This window comes from Cricetulus griseus, chromosome 2, assembly GCF_003668045.3.
Source record: "Cricetulus griseus strain 17A/GY chromosome 2, alternate assembly CriGri-PICRH-1.0, whole genome shotgun sequence".
In the NCBI taxonomy this organism is placed as follows: Eukaryota; Metazoa; Chordata; class Mammalia; order Rodentia; family Cricetidae; genus Cricetulus; species Cricetulus griseus.
In genome coordinates, this window is record NC_048595.1 from 388,207,462 (window position 1) to 388,232,772 (window position 25,311).

At 38.1% G+C, this 25,311-nt stretch overlaps 1 protein-coding gene across 1 annotated transcript in view; it reads left to right on the forward strand.

The window, feature by feature from the left end:
• The window catches only part of Lrrk2 (leucine rich repeat kinase 2), a 145,941-nt gene that overhangs the window by 17,612 nt on the left and 103,018 nt on the right, over nt 1-25,311 (forward strand). The window contains exons 7-14 of the mRNA XM_027397850.2: nt 3,788-3,919; nt 7,460-7,579; nt 8,093-8,235; nt 8,326-8,405; nt 9,923-10,029; nt 13,729-13,858; nt 16,370-16,494; nt 20,800-20,906. Of these exons, the coding sequence (XP_027253651.1) occupies nt 3,788-3,919; nt 7,460-7,579; nt 8,093-8,235; nt 8,326-8,405; nt 9,923-10,029; nt 13,729-13,858; nt 16,370-16,494; nt 20,800-20,906 (944 nt within the window). The remainder of the gene's footprint in view (nt 1-3,787; nt 3,920-7,459; nt 7,580-8,092; nt 8,236-8,325; nt 8,406-9,922; nt 10,030-13,728; nt 13,859-16,369; nt 16,495-20,799; nt 20,907-25,311) is intronic.

Genomic DNA, 25,311 nt, shown 5'->3' on the forward strand with positions numbered 1-25,311 from the left:
TCAATGTCCTAACCAGAAAGTATACTTCTGACCTCATTTATTTGAAATATATATGACTGTTTTTAGATTTGAACAAAACCCTCAACTTTTACTTTCTTTGTCTTAAATAGTATGTATAAAACATTTTTACATACAATATATTTTGATCATGTTTCCCCTCTCCCAACTCCTACCAGAACCTTCCTCCCAACCCACCCAAATTCATATCCCTTCTCTCTCTCTCTTTCAAAAAATACCAATAAAAGCAAAAAATCAAAACAAATAAGCAAAAGACCAGTAAGACAAAAAATACCAACACAACTCAAAACAAAATGTCCAAAAGCATAGAGCTTGTTTTGTGTTGGCCAAATATTACTGGGCATGAGGCCTGTCCTCAAGTGTTGTCCATATACCCGTGACACTCGACTGGAGAAAGCTGACTTCTGTTTGACAGTGGATATCCATTGAAAATAACTTCTTAGTTAGAGATAGGAACCTGTGTCCAATTCTGCTTCTCAGTATTGGGACCCCATCTGGCTTGAACATATGCAGGCCTTGTGTACATTACAAAAATCTCTGCGAGTTCGTCTGTTCTATAGTGTCTGGAAGACATTGTTTCCTTATAGTTCCCCATCACCTCCAGCTTTTAAAATATTTCTGCTTCTTCTTCCACTTAGCTCCCTGTGCCCTGAGGAGAGGGGTTTGATGAAGACACCCCATTTAGGACCGTGTGTTGGCTATTTTTATGTCAATTTGATACAAGCCAGATGCATCTGAAAGGAGAGAACTTAGTTGAGAAAATGACTGTATAAAATATAAATTTGGTTATAGAGCATTTTCTTAATTAGTGATGGATATAGGAAGGCCAAACCCATTGTGGGTAGTGCCATTCCTGGGTTGGTGGTCCTGGGTTCTATAAGAAAGCACACTGAGCAAGCCAGTAAGCTTGCAACCCCCAATGGCCTCTGTATCATTTCCTGCCTCCAGGTTCCATCCTTTCTTGAATTCCTGTCCTGACTTCCTTCATGATGGACTATGGTATGGAGGTGTAAGCCAAATAAATCTTTTTCTCTCCAACTTACTTTTGGTCATGATGTTTAATCATAGCAATGGTATTTATAACTAGGACAGACTGAGTGCTTCAAAGTCACTCTCTGTGCATTATTTAGTTGTAGGTCTCTGTGTTAATTACCTTTTACTACAACAATAAGAAGTTTCTCTGCTAAGTGTTGAATGAGACATTGATCTATGGGTATAGCAGTATTTCATTAGGAATCATTTTGTTGCTATGTTTCTTAGCAGAATAATAGTATAAACTTTGCCCTTAGGCCCATGATCTATCTAATCTCAGATTCTTTGCCTCTTTAGTAGTGTCAGGTATGGGTTCCATTTCAAAGAGTGGGCCTTAAATCTAATTTTTAAAAAATGATTGGTTACTCCCATAACACTTGTGCCATTATTGCATGAGGACATTGTGCAGATAGGTCGCTGTAGGTTGCAGGGTTGGTATCTGGGTTGTATTTTCCACTGGTAGCATGCAGAATGCCTTCTAGTATGATGAACACCAGTCAGTAGAGATAAAGCTTCAAATTAGAAGCTTGCTTGACTTCTCCATGTTTGATGACATAAGTAAGTGCTGTCTTCAGCAGTAGGGCCTTACCATCAAATCTTAGAGAACAACCAATAACCTTGACAATAGTCTATGATGTCTGAGGGGATTCCATGAGACCCTTGAGTCAATGTCTCAACTACATCTAACCCTTTCCTGGCAATGGAGGTTTTACTTGTTGGCAATAAGGCAATAAGATATTTCGTTGAGGCACTGTCTCACCTATTATTTGGTAACTCCATTTATATTCTTTTCACATATATATATATATATATATATGTATATATATATATATATATATATAGTGTATTGTGTGATTTTTCACATATATGAAAAGAATATTTATATATTCCATATATATATAAATGGAAGATTCTACAGTATTAAGTTTCCATATGATTTTTCAAATGGCCTTTTAGTGTAAATTGTCCCTTCCTGTATTCTCTTTTGCCCTTCTCTTCCATCCCCTCCCTATTTAACCCTCCATTTTAGTTTCTACTTTATTACTACCTAACACTGTATTGTTTTCCCTTGCTTAGTAGATCCTCTTTTCTCCAGCAGTCTCTTTCTATGTACCTAACCTCTTATTCCAAAATCTACATATAAGAGAAAACATGCAGTACTTGTCTTTTCTGGGTATGGGTTACCTCACTCGGGATGATTTATTATGGCTCCATCCATTTGCCTGAAACTTTCATAATTTCAATTTCTAAACAGCTGAATAATATTCCATCGTGTAAGTGTACCTCATTTTAATTATCCATTCATCACTTGATAGACATCTAGGGTGTTTCCAGTTTCTGGCAGCAAAGAACATGAATGAGCAAGTATTTCTCTAATAGGATGTGAAATCCTTTGGGTATACCCAAGAGTGGTATAGCTGGATCTTGTGATAGATTTATTTTTAGCTATTTGAAGAGCTGCCACACTTCTTTCAACAGTGACTATACAAGTTTGCACTCCCACCGGCAGTGAATAGATGTTGTCCCTACCCATATCTTTGCCAGATTGTAGTGTCTGTCACTTGTTTTATTGATCTCAGCCATTCTGAGTTGGGCAAGATTGAATCTCAAAATAGTTTTAATTTGTATTTCTATGATGACTAAGGATGTGTAACATTTCTTTAAGTGTTTCCTGGCCTTTTGTGTTTCGTCTTGAGAACTCTGTGCATATTTCTCTACCACATTTTTAAATTGGCTTGTTGCTTTGATATTGATGCTTTTTCTTAGTTATTCATATACTTTAGATATTAATCATCTATTAGGATGTATAATCAGTAAATATTTTCCCATTCTTTACCCTGTCACTTTGTTCCAATGATGGTGTTCTTTGCCATACAGGTTTTCAGTTCCATGAGGTAATTGTTTCTTAGTTCCTAGGATAATTCTGTTCAAAAAGTCATTTCCTCTGCCAATAATTTCAAGACTATTTCTACTTTCCTTTCTCTCACATTGCAGACATCTGGTCTTGTGTTGAAATCCTTTGTCCATTTTGTGTTGAGTTTTGGGCAGGGTGAACTATACAGATCTGTTTTCATTCTTTTATATGCAGCTGTCCAGTTTTATCTGCTCTATTTTTTGAAAATGCTATATTTTTTCCAATGTATATTTTTGGCTTCTTCATCAAAAATCAGGTATCTGCATGTGTGTGGGCTTATTTAGGTCTTGAATTTAATTCCATTGATCAGTGTGTCAGTTTTTTGTTTTGTTTTGTTTTGTTTTTTGCTAATACCAATACCATGCTGTTTTTATTACTATAGGTATGTAAACTTGAAATCTGGGATAGTGATATCTCCAGCAGTTCTTTTATTATTAAGAATTGTTAGCTATTCCACATTTTTGTGGGTTTCTATATGAAGTTGAAAATCATTTTTTAAATTTTTGTAAATAATTGTGTTGGAATTTTAATGGTGATTACAGTGAATCTGTAGGTTGCTTTTGGTAGAATGGTGGAATATTTTCAAAATATTAATTCTAAAGATGCCTTAAAAATTTAAAACAGGAATCAGATGAAATAATTTGTTCTCATGCCAAAGTTAAGTTCTACATCTTGTTGTGTTAGCAACAAACAACATAGAATCTTTGTAGCTATTTGCATCTGGATCTGTACCCATTACACTATCTATACAATATGCATTTGTATGCATATTTGAGAGAAGAAACTTACTCTCTTTTGGTAATTATGAATTTTTTTATTCAGGCAACAATGTTGAAGTCCTCATGAGTGGGAATGTCAGGTGTTACAATATTGTGGTGGAAGCCATGAAAGCATTCCCTGACAATGAAAAAATTCAAGAAGTGAGCTGCTCCTTGCTCCATAGGCTTACATTAGGTGAGTTATAATTCTTACTTGTGATCACAAGCTGTATTACATATATGGATGTAGTTTCCATGTATTCTATACTTATGAGTAAATAACATCTTGATAAACACTAAGTAGAAATACTGTGAAGTAGCACATGGTTATGAAAGAAACACAAAAAAATAGAAAATGGTATTAATGAGCATTCTGCGCTTTGTTTTCTGAAGTGATCTATAGGAGAGATTTTTGTTAGATTATATTTAAACTATGGTTGCTAACTGTAAAAGAGTTAGTATAAATTATGTGGAAAATGTGAAGCAGAAAGCATAAAAAGATTTTATCACCTAACTTAAGAAGTAGAGTATTACCAGGGGTAGAAAATGTTTCTTGTCCTCAGAAGTTATATACATATACACATATATATGGTTTATATATGTCATAATGTATAAATATATATTTTATATGTAAACAAATAATATATAAACATCATACATGCATAACTATATATTATATTGCATAATATATATTCCACACGACAGGCTATGCTGCTTTGGATATATACTCTATAGAGTCAAATCAGTATATTTTAGAGGCCCTGTGTACCTATGATTAATGTGATTCTGTCATAGAAGCCAGACTGTGGCGTCATCTTGGGAGCCCATTAGAATACAAAATGAGGGTATGAGTTTGCCTATGGTTTTCTGTTGCATTGGTTAATTTGATTTCTCTAGATCAGCATTCTGTGATGCTCTCTAAGATCTAATATCTGAAACACTAGAATGTCAAGTACCCAGTCATTCTTCTTGTGTCTTACATCTGGGCTTTTCATTGGTTCTTTACTATTCCATACAAATTTGAGAATTAACTTTTCCAGTTTCAAACTCTAATGGAATCTGTACAGAAAGGACACAAAATGTATGGACATGTTAGGAAGAACTGACATCTCCACGCTATCATTTCTTTTTTACTATCTATGCAGGCTTTATGTAGCTTCATTATTTATTTTTAGGTGCTTAATTTTCAGTATAACTGTAATGGCATTTGTTTTGAAATTATATTTCTGAACTGTGCCTGCATGAAGAAATGAAAGTGACTTTATTTGTCTTTCTTTTTTATTCCTGACAACTTTGTGGGCATATTTGCAGATTATGTAAATTAATGGTTTGTGAACTGTGGCGTTCTGTGCCCATTCTTCCCACTCATTATGTTGGTTCCTTCTCTGCCGGCCTTCTTGCATGACCCAGAATCACGGGCACAATACTGAATGGAAGCAGTGTTTGGCATTATCCTTGTCCTCTTCCTGATTTTAGAGATAAAACTTTGAATATTCTCTCATCCAGAATAATGAGTGTCTTATGATTCTTAAAGTGTCAAAATCTAGCTTGTTTGACATTTTTATCAAGTTAAAATTTCTTGCTTCTTGATTACTTCTGCTTTTACATCTGTCTGTTTTTAAAGAAAGAAAAAGATCACAAATGAGTGTTGAGTTTTATTAAATACCAAAGAATGCATGTAAAGATTTGCCCCCCTTTTTTAGTATTATAGAATTAAATCTATAGATTTTCAAACAATAAGCCTTTATTCCCAGGGCAAATTTAGTTTGGTAACTTATTTAATTTTAAAAGTATTTTTCTGATAAATCTCTTATTTTTGGACCTTCCAGGCAACCTTGATTGCCTTTTTGGTTTGCTTTTGTTTTACCCCCTTCCTTTTCCTTGTTAAAAATGTTTATTTATTTAATAGTTGGTGAGTTATTTTGTATTCCACACCTGGTATTTAATATGTGAGGTTCATGGACATCTTGCCTTCTGTGCTTATACAATGGCAGTCACTGGGGCTCCTTTGTTTGTGTATCTGAGAGTTTCTCTTCTGTGGAGCTCAAGATCTGAGCATTCCAAAGCCTTACATTGCAGATGCCTCTCCAGTGACATTTGTCAGGGGTCAGAGCCCAAGAGTGACAAGGAGTACTCCATGCTTTGAAGGTTCAGACCTTTGCCTTGGAGAGAGTGCAGAAGACATCCTTTCCCACTAGGCTGTACTTGCAGGCTTACTTGCTCTCACCTCACATGACATCACCACAACCCTAAGATGTACACCTCGGGGGTTTTTATCAACATCTTTGTGAAAAGAATAATGAACTAAAGAGCAAGTAAATAATAGCACAGATAAGGCTGTGTATTAACTGTTGGAGACTGGCTCTGTTGGCCTTTCTCCTAAAGAATCTTCAGCAACATTTTATGAAAATTTAGATTTGGCTTTCATCTTCTAACTTTGAGAAGGATTATTCAGCCATTAAAAAAAAACTTAGTCTTATGATTTCATCATACAAAGTTGTGTTTTTATTGTCCACACCACCATTATGTCCCCTGTGTAATTTAGAAATTGGTTTAACTTTTAGGAGAGCTCCTTGGTAGATTCAGTGAAAACAAATTTCTAAAACTTGAGTTATGTTCTTGTACACAACAGTTGACTGATTTCTTTCCTTTATGGCCAATTATTTAAAATTATATGTTTAGACTATTAGATACGATTATGCAATCATAATTGCAGCCTACTTTCACAGATCCTAATTTTGCAGACATATATGTTTATAATACAAACTTTTGATACATGACTTGATCCTGAATGGTGGAATATTGTTGTTACCACCACGTTTCCATGAGGGTCTCTGACTCAGCAATGTGTGTCTGATCCTGAATCTTGTAGCCAATGAAGGAGAAACATAGACTTTGAATGCAGATTGCATCACTTTATGGCTCTCAGAGGCTGGGGAGAAGTGGAGGCAATGGAGACAGTGGAGGAGTCCATCAATGGGTACTGAGCTCTGGTTAGAGAGGAATAAGAACTGTGCTGTGTTGTTGTACACTGGAATGAGTTAGACAGAGATAATTTACTGTGTGCATCAAGAAAATAGAACAAAGGAGTGTGGACTTCCCCTGCAAGGAGATTGTTTGCATGAGGAGATAGGATAGACATTTGTCCTGATTTTAAGCATTGCACTGCACCAAAACAGCAAATAGTAAGCCAGAGGTGTATACAATGTTTTTGGCTTGTGTGTCACTTGAAAATATATTTAAAAGAATTTATCTTGAATTAAAAACCAAAACAATAACAAAGCAAGAAAGCATTTTTGGTGAAGCGTAGTAGTCACATGCTGGTCTGTGCCTTTATAAGTGAGATGCTTGCAAGTTACATTTCAAGAAGGACACAGTTGCATAAGCAGACTGATCCTGAAAACATTGTGTTAACTCAGAATACCATAGTGTCATAGATAAGAGATGCCCACTGGGTTCTGGGTCATGATTTGTGGAGTCAGAGCTGACTTAAGCAGACACGTATTTGCTCTTACTCAACTAGTATCACCTAACAAGGCAGACAACAGTAGGAACCAAAGTTTCAAAACACCACTTTGATTTAATATATGCCGTTATATCATAAAGATCAAACTCAATGATTTAATATCTGCTGTTATGCCATTAGATTGATTTATTGATTGAAATGCTGCTATGCGAGCAAATGCATTTTAAGTAGTACAGGTGAGAGTTTACCTAATGTCTCCCTTAACTTTAGGTAATTTCTTCAACATCCTGGTATTGAATGAAGTGCACGTCTTTGTGGTGAAAGCTGTCCAGCAGTACCCAGAGAATGCAGCCTTGCAGATCTCTGCACTCAGCTGTTTAGCGCTCCTCAGTAAGTCGCTTTAATAACAAGGAATCCCTTTTCACTTTTTAAGTGCTGAGTAGTAAGTCAGAGCTTCCTTCCAGCCAGCAGAGGATGCTGTCATGGCACCAACCAGTGTGGGCATCCCTGTTCACATGAGATGTCAAGAACCAGCTGATTACTTCAAATGACCCTGCTCTAGTTTGATAGTGTGGTGGGCACCCACCTTCTCTCACTATGGGACAGCAGAGTTATGACAAGTGTAAGATACTAAAAATTGTTTCATGATTAGCCAAGGCAGTTATGGGACAGCAGAGTTACGGCATGTGTAAGATATTGAAATTTGTTTCATGATTAGCCAAGGCAGTTATGGGACAGCAGAGTTACGGCATGTGTAAGATATTGAAATTTGTTTCATGATTAGCCAAGGCAGTTGGTGGAGAACATTCTATTGAGAACATTCAATCACTGCACTAAGACTTGGTCATTCAAGCTGTTGGTAATAAAATGCATGTAAAAGTCATATATACTTTTTTTTTAAAGCTGAGACCATTTTCTTAAACCAAGACTTGGAGGAAAGAAGCGAGGCTCAGGAGAACAACGATGAGGAGGACACTGAGAAGCTATTCTGGCTGGAACCCTGTTATAAAGCCCTGATGCGCCATCGGAAGAACAAACATGTGCAGGTTGGATGCATAGCTACTGCCCTGATTTCAAAACAGGCTTTCCAGTCATTTCTGGTTTTGATACATTTTTCTTCTTCCTTCCTGATCTAGGAAGCCGCATGCTGGGCACTAAATAATCTCCTTATGTACCAGAACAGTTTACATGAGAAGATTGGAGATGACGAAGGCCAGTCAGTACTTCTACTTGACTCTATAGAAAACCTGGGTTCTGTTTTAGCCAGTGCATAGAAACTGTCCTTGCTAGTTTTTCTTGTTGGTATGTAGGCATTAGCACTTCTGCATGTTGGTGGTGGGAATATGATTTTGTCCAGTTTTCCCACAAGACATGGTCTCACAGTGGATGGAGCCCATGCTAGAACCACAGGCCTGTGTATCCATGCCTGGTGAGGTGTACAGCATTTTAATCTGAGGTATAAGAGCATTTGAATTTCTACTGAGGGATTTGGGGTCATGAATCATTCGATCATTTGTGAATTCTGGAGAATGAGTCCCTCAGGTTTCTGTTTGACCAGGCACAAATACATGTTCATCCATGCCAGCTGAGCACACTCACAGAGCCATTGGGGTTCTGTGCCACCTGCCAGCAGGTTGTCTGTGTCAGTTAGAAACTGCCTCTGGCAGGTCCCACCTGACACAGCAGTGTGCACCTGTCTACTGAGAGGCCTGTTTACATAATGGCTCACTGCTGGAAAAGAGCGAATTGATGAAGCAGATGCTACTTTAACATCTGCAGAGGAAATAGTGACTCTTTGGAAGACTGAGACATCAGGATCTGAAGGATCCCAAGTGAGCAACGTTTTCATGAGCTTTCTGGTCAGCCAGATTCAGGCTTCGATGTATACATCTTAATCCACAGCACATGTAGTCCTCAGCACTCTGGAGATCTTTCTAGTACATGTATTAGTAAAAGAAAAACATGTTTATTCTCTGTTCTTCAAGTCTGCTCTGTTTCTTTACTGCATTTATTGCCCACTTTCTTTCCATTATCCTCATTTCCTCGTTTTATATTTCTCTTCCTAGCACCTTATTTTTTAAAGATTGCCTTCTGCTAGTTGATACTTCCTCTGCTGATCCCTTCCTCTCATCCTGCCTTGTGATTGACGGCCCTCACTGTGCACTCTAGCTCTTTTCTTTACATTTTGTAGACCTACTGTATTAAACAATGTATGGCATTTATATGGCTCGCACGAGTCATGGTTTGGTTGTCATGGTCTACTGTGACATCCTTAGCCACAATTTCTTGTTGTGCATTTTCATTCACTCACAGTAAAATGTAGCCCAAAATACTAAATGGAAAACTCCAGATGGAAGCTATGCATATTGTTTATTTTGTGCCCTGCTCAGGGAAGCAGGAAGAAATCCTGTGCTGTTTGGCCCATCCCTCCTGGGATGTAACCTATGTCTACCCCGTGTGATTCCACAGCAACTGAGTAGCTGTCTACCCCTCGTTATATGTCTGCAAAGCCATGGGTCCTCTGGATGGCTTACAGGCTTCTGAAGAAACAGAAACATCAGTGTTTGATACACTGAATCTAACATTTATATATAGAGTTGTTCAACTTCTGCTTCTTTTGTAAGTAGAGGTGGCATATGGCTCAGCTTCCATGCCTGCACTGCTACAGTTCACAGACAGGGTGAGCATAGCAGCAGGAGAGTGCAAACTGAGATGTGGTTGGCTTTTTGAAAGGTTCCCGGCACACAGAGAAGTGATGCTGTCCATGCTGATGCACTCTTCTTCCAAAGATGTCTTCCAGGCAGCTGCTCATGCACTCTCCACTCTCTTGGAACAAAATGGTAAGGGGAGACTTTGACTTTTAATACAGAGAAATGACTTTGTGCTGTTCTTCTCTCAAAAATCATTAAGTCATAAAAATTCAATTATGTAGATATAGTTAGCTGAAGCATGTATGCTGCTATATAAAGGATAAAGAATAAATAACACTTTTAGATATATATCCTTCAGGACTTCTTCAAATGTACTCATAACATACATGCTATGCATTTGCAGAAACTGGAACATATACCCATTTTAAATACATTTTATATTCTCCTCATTATATTAATGTATTTATTATTATCATTACAATTTTAATAGGTGTGTACATATATATATATATATATATATATATATATATATATGTATATATATATACACATTAGGAACCAGTTTCTGTTGATTGACTTTTAGCTTACATGCTATGAAAATTTTTGGAACATTTATAGGGCCTTTGTTTCCTCTAAAAGAGATTGCCTTCATTTTCCATTAGATATTTATTCATATTATTTTCTTATATAAACTTTATAGGTGTTTGACTGTTTGATGAGATATTCATCATTTCAAAAACTGGTTAAAAATATCCAATATAAAATGTTTATAGTTACAACTTTTTCCTGAAAATGGTCTTTATGTGTATCCTTGCCAATATTATAGTTTTGCATTCTCATAGAGAGGAAGTGGCTTTAAAGACCACTCAATCTGCTTCCGAGTCCTGACACCATAAACAGGAAAATTTGCCAGGAAATCCCATCTGTCATCAGACCATAGAACTGTGAGAAAGAAAAAAAGACCTGAGAGATTAATCTGAGACACAGTAGTGTGAGCACCGGATTTTAGTAGCAAAGCCAGACACAGACCCAATGCCTGCTGCGCGCTGCTCTGTGTTATAATTTAGGTCAAGTCAGGAGGGAAAATGTCTCCTTTATATTTCCTCCATTCTCACCTATCTCTGTGGTGGCATTTTAATAAAAGGAGAGCATAATCAAATGTATGAAATTGTGAAATTGGTAAAGAACAAAATTAATTGGTTAAAAAAAGAAATCTGGCACATTGCCTCAAGGCTTGGAGTAGACAGGTCCTGAGTGATGACAGGGTCCCTCCCAGGACTGTGTCATCACAAGAGCTGTGGAGTTCTGGGCAGGGATTGCATTGCAGCCACTCTGCACTGTGTACAGTTCCCCAGAGGGGTCAAGGCTTGCTGCCAAGCAGCAATAGTGTGTTGGGACCATCCTTCATAACCATTTAGAAACTCTGTAGGTCCCACAACCAGTCATCAAGGTTTTGTGACTTGGGCTTGCTGTGGTTGTGGCCTTTGAGGGGCAGTGACCTTTGCTCCAGGCCACCTGCTAGATGAGCTGCTCTTAGATGCCCTTGCACATCCTGGGCTTTCTAGTGTTATAGAAGAAGAAGAAGAAGAAGAAGAAGAAGAAGAAGAAGAAGAAGAAGAAGAAGAAGAAGAAGAAGAAGAAGAAGAAGAGAAGAAGATATTGAGCAGCGGCCTTACTCAACTCTACCACCAAGTTCACAATGCAAGCCACTTGGGACAGTGAATGTGAATGGGAAGGGATGGAAGGGCTTTTATTTTTCTCCACAGGATTGAACTGATACACAGAAGAACTGGGCTCCTAGACAGGAATAGTGACACAGGCCTACCATCCCAGCACTCAGAAAGCTAAGGCAAGAGTAGTGTGCATTCAGGGCAAGCCTGTGCTGCTGCATCTCAAAGAAAAAGAAAAGAAGAAGAGGAACAAGTAGGAGGAGAGAGTAGAGAGGAAAAACTGGGTCTTGAACCATGGAGATTTGAAAGTGTAGGCTCAAATGCCTTTCATGATAATTTTCTCATTTAATTAATCAGTTAAATTAATTTAGTTACTACTATCTACTAGAGACCAGACAATCCGGGCCTGTGTTGTTTGCCAGTTAAATAAAAATTCTAGGCTCATGGGTCAAACTTGACTGAGGAAGGCAGACAAGAAGACTAACTAAAGAATGTGATAGGTGAGGTAGTTAAGACAAAAATTAAGCTGGGAAGGAGGGTTTGATATTCGAGCCAGAGGAAATAAAAGTTAAATGGGCAACTTTACAGTGTAAACTTTAGGAGTTTGCATTTTGTTATTTGCCTTTGAGAGCAGATACCTTTTTGCTAAAGTGGAGTAGAGTAAAGTCTGTAATCTGCAAGGAATGGGCAAACATGGAAATGTTCTGTATACTCTCAAGGGACTTTGTGATGCTCACCCTTCTCCCAGTCATGTTTGCCATTTTTTGAATTACACATTGCCTTGCTGTGGGGACAGTGATTCACAAAATGTTCTCAGTGTGCTCTAAAAATCTCTGAGTTCTACACGGACCAACGCAAGCATAAAATCTGGAGTTGGTATCCCCATAATCTGTGTTTGAACAAGACTCTTGGGGAAGGCTGATGCACACTGGGTTTTGGGAACCACTGGACTAAAAGTTTCTCCTTGGTTAGGATATAGGCACTGAATAAGAGTTATGAAAACTTATTACCATATTTTAATGCATGGTGCTCTGGATGTCTTGGAAGGTCTGACTCCTCAGGTTTTGGTTTTATTTTAAAATGCCTTTCTTCTTATATTTTGTCCTGTCTTTTCATTTTTTTCTTTTTTTATATTGTCAACACTATTTATTTATTTATTTATTTATTTAATTTGCCTTTTTGAGACAGAGTCTCACTGTTTAGTATAGATTGGGTTTAAACTTGTTATGTAGCCCAAGTTATCCTCTTGATCCTCTTGCCTCAGGCCCCAAGTGATGAGATTCTAGAAATATACCATGCCTGGCTGACAATGCTTTTTAAAACCAGAACTCAAGTTAAGATCCTGTAGAGCTTCCCCTTTTTGTCACTTTCAAAAAGTTAGATTGTGGTCTATAATGTTAGAAGTGATATTTCTGTAAAGGCTTCAAGACAATTGATTCAAAATTCTTCAAGGCACTGGGCTTGAGTTTAGTGAAGGACTTCACTGCAAGAAAGGGTTACTATGTGTCAGTCTCCCTGAAATGTAGGGGTTTTTGTATACATACTATAAAACTAGCCCTCAAGACACCCTTTGTTCACTAAACTTAGGAGTTACTCTGTGAAAGCTATCTGTGTGATCAACATCATCTACCACTGTGTGCATGATGGGTGTCATGAAAACATTTGCAGTCTATTGTAGATGTACAAAGTAGTTCACAGCATTCCAGACCATGCCATTCCCCTACTCCTATCACCAGTGAGCTCTGGGCACTGGGCCACACACCTGTGGCCCTTTTCTTCAAGCCTGCCCCTGGCTCCCATCACCAATGGAGATATAGCCTGTATCTCTGCACGCAGAGTGTCTCAAGTCCACATTAATGCCTGTCCTACTTATGGACCTTAGCTCTATGTAAGTCTGGTCATTTTGTGAAGTTTAAAGATTAGAAGGATGCTTAATTTTCATTCTCACCGTGAAGAGTGTTGTTTATATACATTTTTCTCCAAGATGATACTTTCTTATGGGCTTTAATATAATGATTACATTAATACCAGTCCACTCAGAAAATAAAAAAATAAACGGAAACTTCAACAAAGAATTAATAAATACAGGAAACTGAGAATGACATATACTTGTTAAGAAATAGGCAGCCATGATCTTTCAGTAGTTAATGAAATACATTATGTGTTCTTGCAAATGTTTGCTTCCATTTCTATAAGTAACTTGAAAAATACCTTATAGTTAATTTCAGAAATATCCTGCTGGCAAAAGGAGTATACCTGAATGTCTTGGAGTTGATGCAGAGGCATGCCCATGTTCCTGAGGTGGCAGAGAGTGGCTGCAAGATGTTGAGTCATCTGTTTGAAGGAAGGTACTTTATGTTCATGAGCACGTGCACATGCACACGCATGTACACACACACACACACACACACACACACACACACACACACACACACGGCACTGAGCCAGGTGGATTGTTATTCAAAGCCTCTGTAGGAATGGGAGGCTAAACATGGCACCTGAACACAGAACTCCTGTCATCTGTCACTAATATTATGGACTTAATTTGTCTAAGCATTGAAAAGAATGGCAGAGACTGCAAAAATGTGATGAAGGTCTGCCTCATACATGGTGTTAAATGTTTTGAAAATGATAATTACTCAGCAAAACTGGCAACAGCTTTTCAAATCACTATATAAATGTGAATATAGAAAACTACAAAAACATGCATTTGCAATTATTGCTTTTCAGAATCAAGGCACTATTTATTACTTATTACTAATCATCCATTTGAGTTGGCTTTGGCTGCTCTGTTTCCTCTTGTTCCTTTCCCAATGCACTTGTCACACACTATTCAAAGCCAGCTTTGTTGACACTGTGTGTCTGGTTAGTGGCACAACAGAGGCCAGATATTATCAATTTTTTTTTTTTCGAGACAGGGTTTCTCTGTGTAGCTTTGGAGCCTATCCTGGCACTCGGTCTGGAGACCAGGCTGGCCTCAAACTCACAGAGATCCACTTGCCTCTGCCTCCAGAGTGCTGGGATTAAAGGTGTGTGCCACCAATGCCTGGCGAGGCCAGATTTTATTATCTGTGGTAGAAATATCAGGAGGGGACTAGAGGTTTACAAAACCTGACAAACAGAATTCCAGGCAGCTGACTGCTCCAGCAATATATGCTTAGCATATTCTTTCATTCTATTGAGCCAAAAATGTATGATGCCAGTAGCAATGTTTGATTTATATCAAATCAAAAGCAGCCACTCAGGAAACAGATAAGAGTAAATATCATCCAGAGTACAGGTGCAGTGGCTGAGATGGATCTGGTCTTTTGGATTGTTGTTGGACATTATTCCTAGGGAGAAAGAAACAAGCATCTTCTCACCCCAGCTAGGCACTCTACAACAAACCAAGTTAGAATCCCACTAAAGTCCAAGTTGGTGAACCAATGCGTGTTATTTAGGTTACTCATAAGAATATGGGTGAACAGTTACTTACTGGAGTGGAAATGACTCAAAGACACCTGCATCACCAAGCCAACCCCAGCATGGGTGACAGCTGAAAAAGCTGGGAACTTGGAGCACACACACTGCATGGCCTGCAGCATCTCCACACATCGAAGAGTGTCCTTTCCAAGTGTCTCAGTTGGAACCTCTTCTAGGCAGCTGGTCCAGTCTGAGATCCTCTTGGCAGCTGAGCTGGTATCCATCTCTTTCTGCGATCTTGGCTGTTCTGGGAAAGTCACTCAGCAGTCCTCATAGCTTATATAGGATTAGGGATGGAGGAACCTCAAGGATGTGGTCAGTTTCATGCTTCCTGAAGCTTACCTAATGAGCCTTCCTTCAGGGTGGATGTTTTTACCTCTTTTTAGAATATACAGTGCTCACAATAAGCTTCCTTCTAGATGGAGGTCTTATCTCATAGGAAGTGAAATGGATTTTTTGCTAATATATGAGGCAGCTAGCAAATGGTTGAACTTCAGGATTCCTATACAAAAAATAAAAGAATTAAATAACAGTTTCAGAAGATATGAATTTCTGACAAAAGGATTGAATAAATTCATTTTCATGAAGGATTAGGATAATGCCCAGTGAATTTTCAGTTGTTGATAAATCCTAGCTGTTGGCAATAGTGTTATTATATGTCTATAACATAAATCGTGCCCAGCACATCTACAGACTTGTAAAGAGTAAAGTTACACTGCCCTTAACAGGGGTCCAACTAATCTATCCTGATACAGCATATCTGTCACATTTCTCTTCTCTAAGTATGGCTTTTAAAAACATAATTAAAATATTTAAGTGTAGTTTTTGATGGTGCTGGAAGTATATGAACAAGCTTCATTTAACAAGGCACTGTGTGAGGCAAACAGCCATATTGCCTTCCAGAGTGACATGTTTGCTCACCTGTGTAAGAAGAGAGGCATGCATGCCTTGGAGAAGCCACGAGTTTAATGTAAACTAATGAAATATGGGTAAGAAGTCTGGTGAAGGACCTTGGTATGAATAGGGGTCCTGGCCTTGGCTTTGCCTCTTTTTAGCTAAAGGATGTTGGTAATTCCTCCCTCAAACAAGTTCTTCACATGGAAAATATTGATGCAGCTCCCGTCTTTCAGGGCCGTTGCCAGTGATCCACATACTGATCAGAAGAAGGTGTTATTTCCATAAAACTAGATTAAAAGATCTCCAAATTCTAGTTCTTGAGCTCAGAATTTAAACACGTGAAATTTTGGTTGATTTCAAATGCATTTATGTATACTTCTTAAAGTTTTTACAGGTAAAATGCCTTACATCTCTTTCCCCTAGTTTGCTTTAGTTTGGTGTTTAATGCAAATGAACCAGATTGTAGTTTTTAAAGTAAACAAATCAATTTTCATCCCTAGTAATGCTTCCCTGGATATAATGGCAGCAGTGGTCCCTAGAATAATAACAGTGATGAAAACCCATGAGACATCTCTGCCAGTGCAGCTGGAGGCATTGCGAGCTATTTTGCATTTTGTAATGTCAGGTGAGTAACAGAACTGATCTAATGTAGAGACCACTATTTCAATGTAATTTTGAGTTTTCATGAAACATTGGCTTTCTAGGCAAGGTTTCAAGAACTGGATTCTGATAACCAAAGGCAGGTCTTTCTGCCACACCAGAAATAAAATTCACAAGGAATGGTGATGAGTTACTGAGATTAATGTGTAAGAAAAATTCCTAAGAATATTTAATCCTTAATTTATGTAAGAAATAAACACTGTGTAAAAAGTGGTCCTTCTGTCTCTAAGGACAGTTTATATCTGATGTTTCTTTGTTATTTTTCTTGCCATCAGTCAAGTTTAAGTTTAGCTAATACAGAGTAGTCTCTTCATCCCCCTCCATTGCTTTATTTTCAACCTTTGATTCCACGGTTAAGTTAGCTTTTCTCTGGCAGAGTCACATGACCCTTACTCATTAACTTCAGTGACCTCCTTTCCATTGCCAACCTTCTTGCTGGCTGCCACCTTGTTTGTCCTTCAGTTCCCATTAAAGGCACCTGCCCCCACATTCATTCAACACACATTTATTAAATCCTCCCCGTCCCGAACACTGCCATGCTTCAATGGGTTGAATAATGGATGAAAGGAGAGCAACACTGGGATTGCAGGAGTTCAGCAGATGGATTAACAGTTAGTTTAGTTACCACATAGTGAGAAGGTCTGCTACAGACAAATGTAGGGCAAATATGAGAATGTTGGTGGAACCAATGTCTTCAAAGTAGTATGCAGGTCAGAGATTTGAGGTCTACAACTGAAGGGCGAGTCAAAGGCCAAGAACAGCTTTCAGGGGAAGGAACATGAACACAGAGTCTGCGGTAATTGAAGACAACAAGGGGAGGGTCTGGCCATGAGTGTGGGAGGAGAGATGGAGGTAGAAAGGGAAGGACCCTAAGTGCCATGCTGAGTGATTGTGCTTTTACATGGAAGGCAGTTAAAGTTTATTAAAGGCTCTAAAATTTTTTTTAAAAATGAATAATATCCTTACTGGATTGTTTTATTGTTTGTGAAATCTTATATAAAAACTTTGGAAGAACCTCTTTTAAAATTTTTAAGAAAAATGTGTCCCTTCACACACAATGCAATTAGAGCATTGATATGTTTATGAGGTATTTTGGGAAGAGAAACAATGTTGCACAATTTAAAGTAAGCTTGTGTTTAACACCCCATTGATATTTAGAACATAGTGAGAATTGGAGGACTGTCTTTAACCTATTCATTTACTTCAAGCTAGTAGTAATGCATTCTTTTTGATTGAAGATGGTGTGTTATATAAGTTTTAGTCAGATTAGCTGTTGCTTTGAAATATTTTCATATATATATATATATATATATATATGTGTGTGTGTTTCCCCATTTTGATTGTATATATCTCTATGAATATTAAAACTTTTTAGATTACTGAGTAATCTATGTTTAAACTTTCATTTTCACGACTCTAAAATTATGTATATATGTGTGTATATATACATATTATATATACATATTCACATGTGTATACACACACATACACACACCATTAGGAAGGGTGTCAAAAGCTTGGTCCATAGAACTTTGATATCAAGCAGTATTGTGAATGACTTTTGAAACTATGTTTATTAATAAGCATTAAGACTTGGGACCATTACCCTATAGTGTTGTGACCACATTTGCAATTCATATCAATGGTGTTATATATGGTGATTGGGGAGGGGACAAGATGTAGGAAAGTTTGTGTCAGTCAAGTGAGACTTGGTGGGTGGGACACATGCAGAGAGAAGAAATTTGAGAGACAAGTAGGGAATCGCTAATATGTCCTCAATGTTCTTATATAAGGTTCCAACCTTTTTTGATATTTAGATATTTATTCCTTTTAGATATTTATTCCTCATAAAATAAAAGTTTATTAAATCAACTATTTTCTGTAGTATAGGTGTTTTCTGTTTTATAATTCAGAGGATTTTCACTGTGAGACTAGTGTTTTTGAAAAAGGAACTCTGTTTAGTAATTTTATTTTTTAAATCTGATATTTTGAGTAAAAAGAGTAATCAATCTACATGTTCTAAATTAAAATCATCATTTCCCATTCATCGCTGACAGTTAAGACATAATTTAACTTAAAATTTCATTATTAATTTTTGAATTATATAGATTAAGTAAAATCTGCCCCCCACCACTTTAATTTTGTGAGGATGGGTCTCACTATGCTGACCATGTTGCCCTGGAACTTGCTCTGTAGACCAGGCTGACCTCAAACTCACAGCGATCGCCTGCCTCTGCCTCCTGAGTCCTGGGATTAAACACATGTGCCGCTGTGCCAAACTTAACAAATTCTTTTTGTAGTCTTCAGTGCTTACAGTTTATTCCTTTGAAGGTGGATGGGTTTTTTTTTTTATTCATTTTACATTAACAACCATGGTTCCTTCTTCCTTCCCTTCTCCCCTTTACCCCCATCCTCCACAACCTCAATCTACTCCCCAGAAAGGGTAAGTAAGATCTTCCATGTGGAGTCAAGAAAGCCTGGCACATCAAATTGAGGTAGGATGGAGCCCCTCCCTTCTGTTTCAAGGCTGAGCAAGGCATCCACCATAGGGAATTGGTTCCAAAAAGCCAGCTCATATACCTGGAATAGATCCTGATCCCACTGTCAGGGGGGCCTGACAGACTAAGCCAAGCAACTGCTGCCCATATGAAGAGGTCATAGTTTGGTTCCATGCTGGCTCCCCAGCTGTCGGTCTAAAGTTCATGAATCACATTAGCTAAGGTCAGCTGTCCTTGTGGGTTTTCCCATCATGGTCTTGACCCCCACCTCCCCCCACCGCCTCATATAATCCCTCCCCCCTCTCTCCAACTTGACACCTGGAGCTTGGCCTGTTGTTTGGCTATGGATCTCTGCATCTGCTTCCATCAGTCATTAGATGAAGGCTCTATGATTACAATTACAGGAGTCACCAATCTGATTCAGGAAAAGGCCAGTTCAGGCACCCTCTCCACTACTGTTAGGAGTCTTAGCTGGGGTTATCCTTATGGATTCCTGGGAATTTTCCTAGCACCAGGTTTCTCCCTAATTCCACAATGGTTCGCTCTATCAAGATATCTCTTGCATTGCTCTCCCTCTCTGTCCATCCCCCAACTTGACCATTCATTCCCTCTGATTTCATCTCCCTCCCCTCCCCACTACCTACCCACCCTGCCTCCAGAGCAGTAAAAGAAATTTAGAACCATGCCTATTCATTAAACCAACAATAATCTTTTAATCCAAAAAACATACTTGGAATATATACTTTTTTTCTTTTGGTTAAAGATTTTTTGTTCGCATGTGTCCCCAAAAGTGTACTATACACACACAATGCCTGTGGACACCAGTAGAGGTGAGCAGTTGCGAGCTGCCTGACATGGGACCAGTGAACTGACTCTGTATCATTTGGCAGAGCAGCAAGTGCTCTTAAACTCCGTGCTGTCTCTCCTGCCCTGTACTTTCTCTTAGAGTGATTATAAATCAACCCTGAGCCAGTATAGATAGCTAGTCAATAGTTTGTTAGATGATTACTGATGCTTTTTTAAAAAGTAACTGTAAGGGAATACACACACACATTTGTGTGTGTATGTGTGTGTATATACGTGTATATATATGTAAATACATATCAGTAAACACATCTTTATGTGTGCACAATAAAGTCATGACCTTACATCTGTCTCTACTTTGTGTGTCTACCATTACTCTTGACAATATCTAGGTGATAAAACTAAGGTACATAGACACAAAGATTTTGGAAGATTTCAACAGAAACTGCTTGACTCTACCACATTTAGCACTACGGTGTCTCCCAAATCACTGTTATACTGAAGCACTATGCTTGAACCCTTGAGACATGGGGAGATGGTTGTGGGCCTGCCACTAAAAGTTTACAGTGCACACAACTTGAAGGCTGTTACATCAGAAAGAAATAATTTCCATTCTTGGAAGCAGGGAGGAGGGGTAAAATATCAGGAATGTTCATTTGGTCATAATAAAAGGAAGATGTTGACAAACTCATTACATGTGGCCAGCAGTTTGACTACTCAGCTTGGCTGCCTCTGGTTGGCACATCTACATGGGGAGCAATGAGAAGCTTCAGGAATCTGTGTAGCCCTAGTCACTGAAAATGCAGCAGAGATACAGATCCATTGTAAGTGAAGATGAAAAGTTCCATCGGGGTGGAGACCTAACCCAACCCAAATTGTCCTAGTTTTTAGCAAGTAGCAGTTTGTTCAGTGTAAATGGATTACAGAAGAATTTGTCTTATTTGTCACTCATGTGTTCTTGAATTTAGGAATACCAGAAGAATCCAGGGATGACTCTCAATGCAAACTAAACATGCTAAAAAAACAGTATCTCAGGACTGACATCCACAAGCTGGTTCTAGCAGCTCTGAACAGGGTATGTTGAACATGGGTTTTTTGCCTTTATACCATTAACCAGACTATTAAATCTGGGGACCAGGGAGTGGAGCATTGAGTTTCCTTTTCCTTTCCTCTGCTTACTGTGATAGTTAGAATTCATGTAGTTAGAATTCAGGGTGATGTTAGGAATGTTGGGTTGAAGGGTTATGTACTAAGAGAAAGGTAAGTACACAGACAACTAATGGAAGTTTCTGCCTGAGTTTGCTCAATCAGAAGGTCAACCAAAGAGCCAGATCTAGATGACATGCCTTGGGCTGCCATTTTTATCTCTGTTGGGCTATCCTTTCTTTACAGTCCTATGGTAAAAATTTAGCTAACAGACACACTAGATAGAACATCACCATCTCTCTGATACCTGTGCATATTTTCATGGCTCTCCTAAGATGAATTATCATTAGTGTGATCTCTAACAGAGCTATCGATATGTATGACTTGAGAGTCAATTATTATTTATCAAAACAGAGACAAAGAAATGTGTGTGTGTGTGTGTGTGTGTGTGTGTGTGTGTGTGTGTATGTGTGTATGTATGTATATGTATGCATGTATCCATGCATATGGTTGGTTGGTTTTTTGAGACAGGGTTTCTCTGTGTGACAGTCCTAGCTGTCCTGGAACCTGTTTCATAGACCAGGCTGGCCTTGAACTTACAGAGACCCACCTGCTTCTGCCTCTTGAGTTCTGGGAAGACTTCAAAAGCAATGTTGAGCTTTGTTTAAGAAGCCTTTATAAAATTATACTAGTGGTTTCTAAAATTATGTAAGCAAGAATAAGATTGACTTGAAACAGTCAATTTGCATGGAGACCTGCAAGAGAACTGATGTGGTCTTATTCCAATCGGATAACCAAATGTTTAGTAAGATGTTGGTGTTTACACTGGTGTGCCATCAGCACTGGAGCAACTGTGGCCAGTTCCATATGATGCTGGCTCAGGAATTAGACATAAGCAAAACTATGCAGCAGGTGTATGATATTCCTCCAGGCGTTGGTGGTACATGCCTTTAATCCCAGCACTCGGGAGACAGAGGCAGATAGATCTCTGTGAGTTCAAGGCCAGCCTGGTCTACAGAGCAAGTTCTGGGACCACCTCCAAGGCAATACAGAGAAACTCTGTCTCAAAAAAACAAAAAAAAATTTCTCAACTGTAATCACATATGCAAACTATAATCTTGATGTGGACTCAAAAAAGAAAAAATATTTCCAGGAAATTTGGCAACCAGCTGTGGTGCCTCATACCTATAATATCAGCACTTGGGAAGCTGAAATAGGAGGATTGCCACAAGTTTAAGGCCAGTTTGGGTTACAAGTGACTTGCAGGCCAGCCTGGGTTACAGAGTGAGATGATAAAAACAAATAAAATTTGGAATATCAATCACAATTAAAATGGGAATATTTTCTGGTCAATGATTCCCCATTATGAATTTATAATATAGATGTCCTTGGACATGTACATGAAATTTCAGATAAGAATGTTGCATTATTTGTCATAGGAAAACATGCCAGTGAGTTAGTTTTGTCTGGTGGTCATTGTGCAGCATGGCAGGTGCTTGTAACTTCAGCATGTGGACACCTTGGATTAGCATTTTGTCAGATAGTGGTTTGGAGCATTGATTAATGTTAACAAGGAGTTGGAAACAGAGGTCATTATTGTGAGTTTTGACCAGTCAACAGGGAGTAAAGCATCTTCCAGAACATTCTGTCAGGTGCTCTGACCTGCTGTGCTTGCCAGTGATGGTTCTGTTTGTAGCAGTACTCAAGTCCTGGTGACAAGCAGAGACCCTTCTTGCCAGAAACACATGAAATCTACTGTTTCTTTCAGCCTATGAAATTTGGGAGTTTTACTGTAGTTTAATTTAATCTTTCCTGATAATATCATGGCCAATGATAGATGACAAATGAACAACACTGCTTCCGAATTTGGTAACTCTGTGTAGAGGTTAAAAGCAAGCAGGTGGCATGTCTCATGGACTGGTAAATCAATATTATAGATTTTCCACAAGCATGATGGTATTCTCCAGGTTTCAGTTTTTCTTTCATTTATGTTTACATTATATGTATATGTTTTGATGGGATTGGCATTTTTTTCTTGTTCCTTGTGTTTTATCCCTTTTATCACTCAATTATTGTAGATTATACACTTTGTGCTTGTTTCTTTACTATGCAAGACTTTCTTTCTGGTCTGAATCCAACTCCCCTCACTATGCTCCAGTTAGCCCTCTAGTATATTAGTTAGCAAGCAGATATAGTGAGCAGCTTGCCATTTAGGCTGTTATACTAGCACCTGGCACAGGATGAACTCACTAAGAGTTAGGATTGTCACTATCAGATTTTAAAGTGCATTGTGACCTCAGGCTACAAAGGCAGAGGGACAGGAGGAGTCACTTCTGTATATCTCTACCTGTTTTCCTATCAACTTGTGAAATAATTTTATATTGACAGAATATGTAGTATTTTTCATTCAGCTTTAGACCCATGTTTTCTAAATTTGATTTAATTTTATTTCTTCAGTTTTTATCAAGTCTTTTTTTCCATTAATCTTTTCTTAGAACTTCTCTTAATGTTATGTTCCTGAATATTTTAATGTTTTGTGTACCTTTATATGTGAACTCTTAAATTTTATATACTATAGTTATTTTCTACTTATGTATATTCATATGTATCTATACCTATGTGCAGGGACATAGGAAAGGAGAAGAGGGTGGCAGATCCCCTAGAGCTGGAGTAAGCCACCTGAAGGCTAGTGACACTGGGAACTGGACTCTGGTCCTCTATAAGAACAATAAGTTCTTTTAACCACTGAGAGCCATCTCTCTAGCCCTGTGTTTGAACTCTTGAAAAGACTAACTTAGTTGGCTATGAAACACTGAGAGTTTCTTTTTAACTGAATGTCTGCAGGCATTGTTCTAGCGTTGGGTGTCTTAGTAGAGAATTCTGAGACAGGATTATATTTCTTTCCTTACTTTTACGTTAGTGGCTTCTCCTGGATGCCAGAAATATTCTTTCCCGTGAAGCCCAGTCATGTTGTTGAGGAATACCTTGATGCTGGTTCTGATGCCAGCTAGCCAAATACCCAGTCTTTTTTTTTCCTGGGAAGTTTTCTTGAATTACATCTTTATGAACATAGGTTTTGTTTCATCAGTTTATCTTTCTTTCTAGAAACCATATAATGTTGGATCACTTCTGTCTTCACCTTCTGCTATTTAAGAGAATAAAGTAAGGCACGATCTGTTTATCATCATGCTGTCTCCCTATTTGAATGAGGGCACAAATCCATACATGTATCTTTTTACTTTTACCAAGAATGGAGATGAGAAATACGAGAGAATATGGAAAATGAGAAACAAAGCAAAACCACAAAAGAATTGCTTTCCTTTCTGCTTAGCTGGCAGTGAGAAGAGTCCAGTGTAGGCATCTTCAGCTTGAGCCAGCTGTCTGACTCATTAGAGAAGCCAGACCTGTGACTTGCAAGTTCTCTAAGACTTGAAGGTTGTGGAGTGCAGGGAAGAGGGTGTTTCTAATTAATGCCTGTTGGCATCTTTCTAATGATACTTCCAAACTTTACTCATGGAAATCATTTGCTAGGTAGGAACTAATAAGTTAATTTTGACCTGCATTTAAACAGTAATACAGTAAATACTGTTTTCAAGATAACGAAGTAGGTAAGAGAATGAAATCCCACTGTGGGCTTATAAATATCATACAGATATGATATGTGATAAAATAGATTATATGTATATATATATGTATATATATAATACTTATGATTACTTTTTTTCAAATTTACTTGAGTGTTCAAAATAGCTATTTTTAGCTATTAGATACTTTAGGGACTGTCACTTGTGATCCCACAGTGACAATTCTGTTGTTGTATGGACAATCACAGATTTCCTGTTGCAGGTTATCAGTCAGTTGCTAAGCTGGATCTGTTAAGGTTAGAGGTTAAGGAAAGTCAACACTGCAAGGACCAATATTTGACTAAAAATTAGGTATAGGTGAAGATATTAAACATGAGGATTGACAAGATGTCTAAGATATTAAAGTCACCTGTCACTAAATGCATGATGGCTTTAGTTCAGTCCCTGGGACAGAGATGGTTGAAGGAGTGAAATCACTCCCCCAAGTGGTACTCTGGCCTCCATGTGGGAGGTGTGTACCCATGCATACACACAAATACACTCACAAATGCACATGCACACAACATAAACAATTTAATATTTTTAAAAGACATTAAACATAAGGAGAGTTTCTTGTTCCTGGCTTATGATGCATTTATTATTATTATTATTATTTTTTAGTTTAGAAGCAGAACTGAATACATAGTTCATAGACTTCAATGTCAAATAAAATTACAGCTTCCCTGGCTTGAAAATCATTAAGTATTTCAA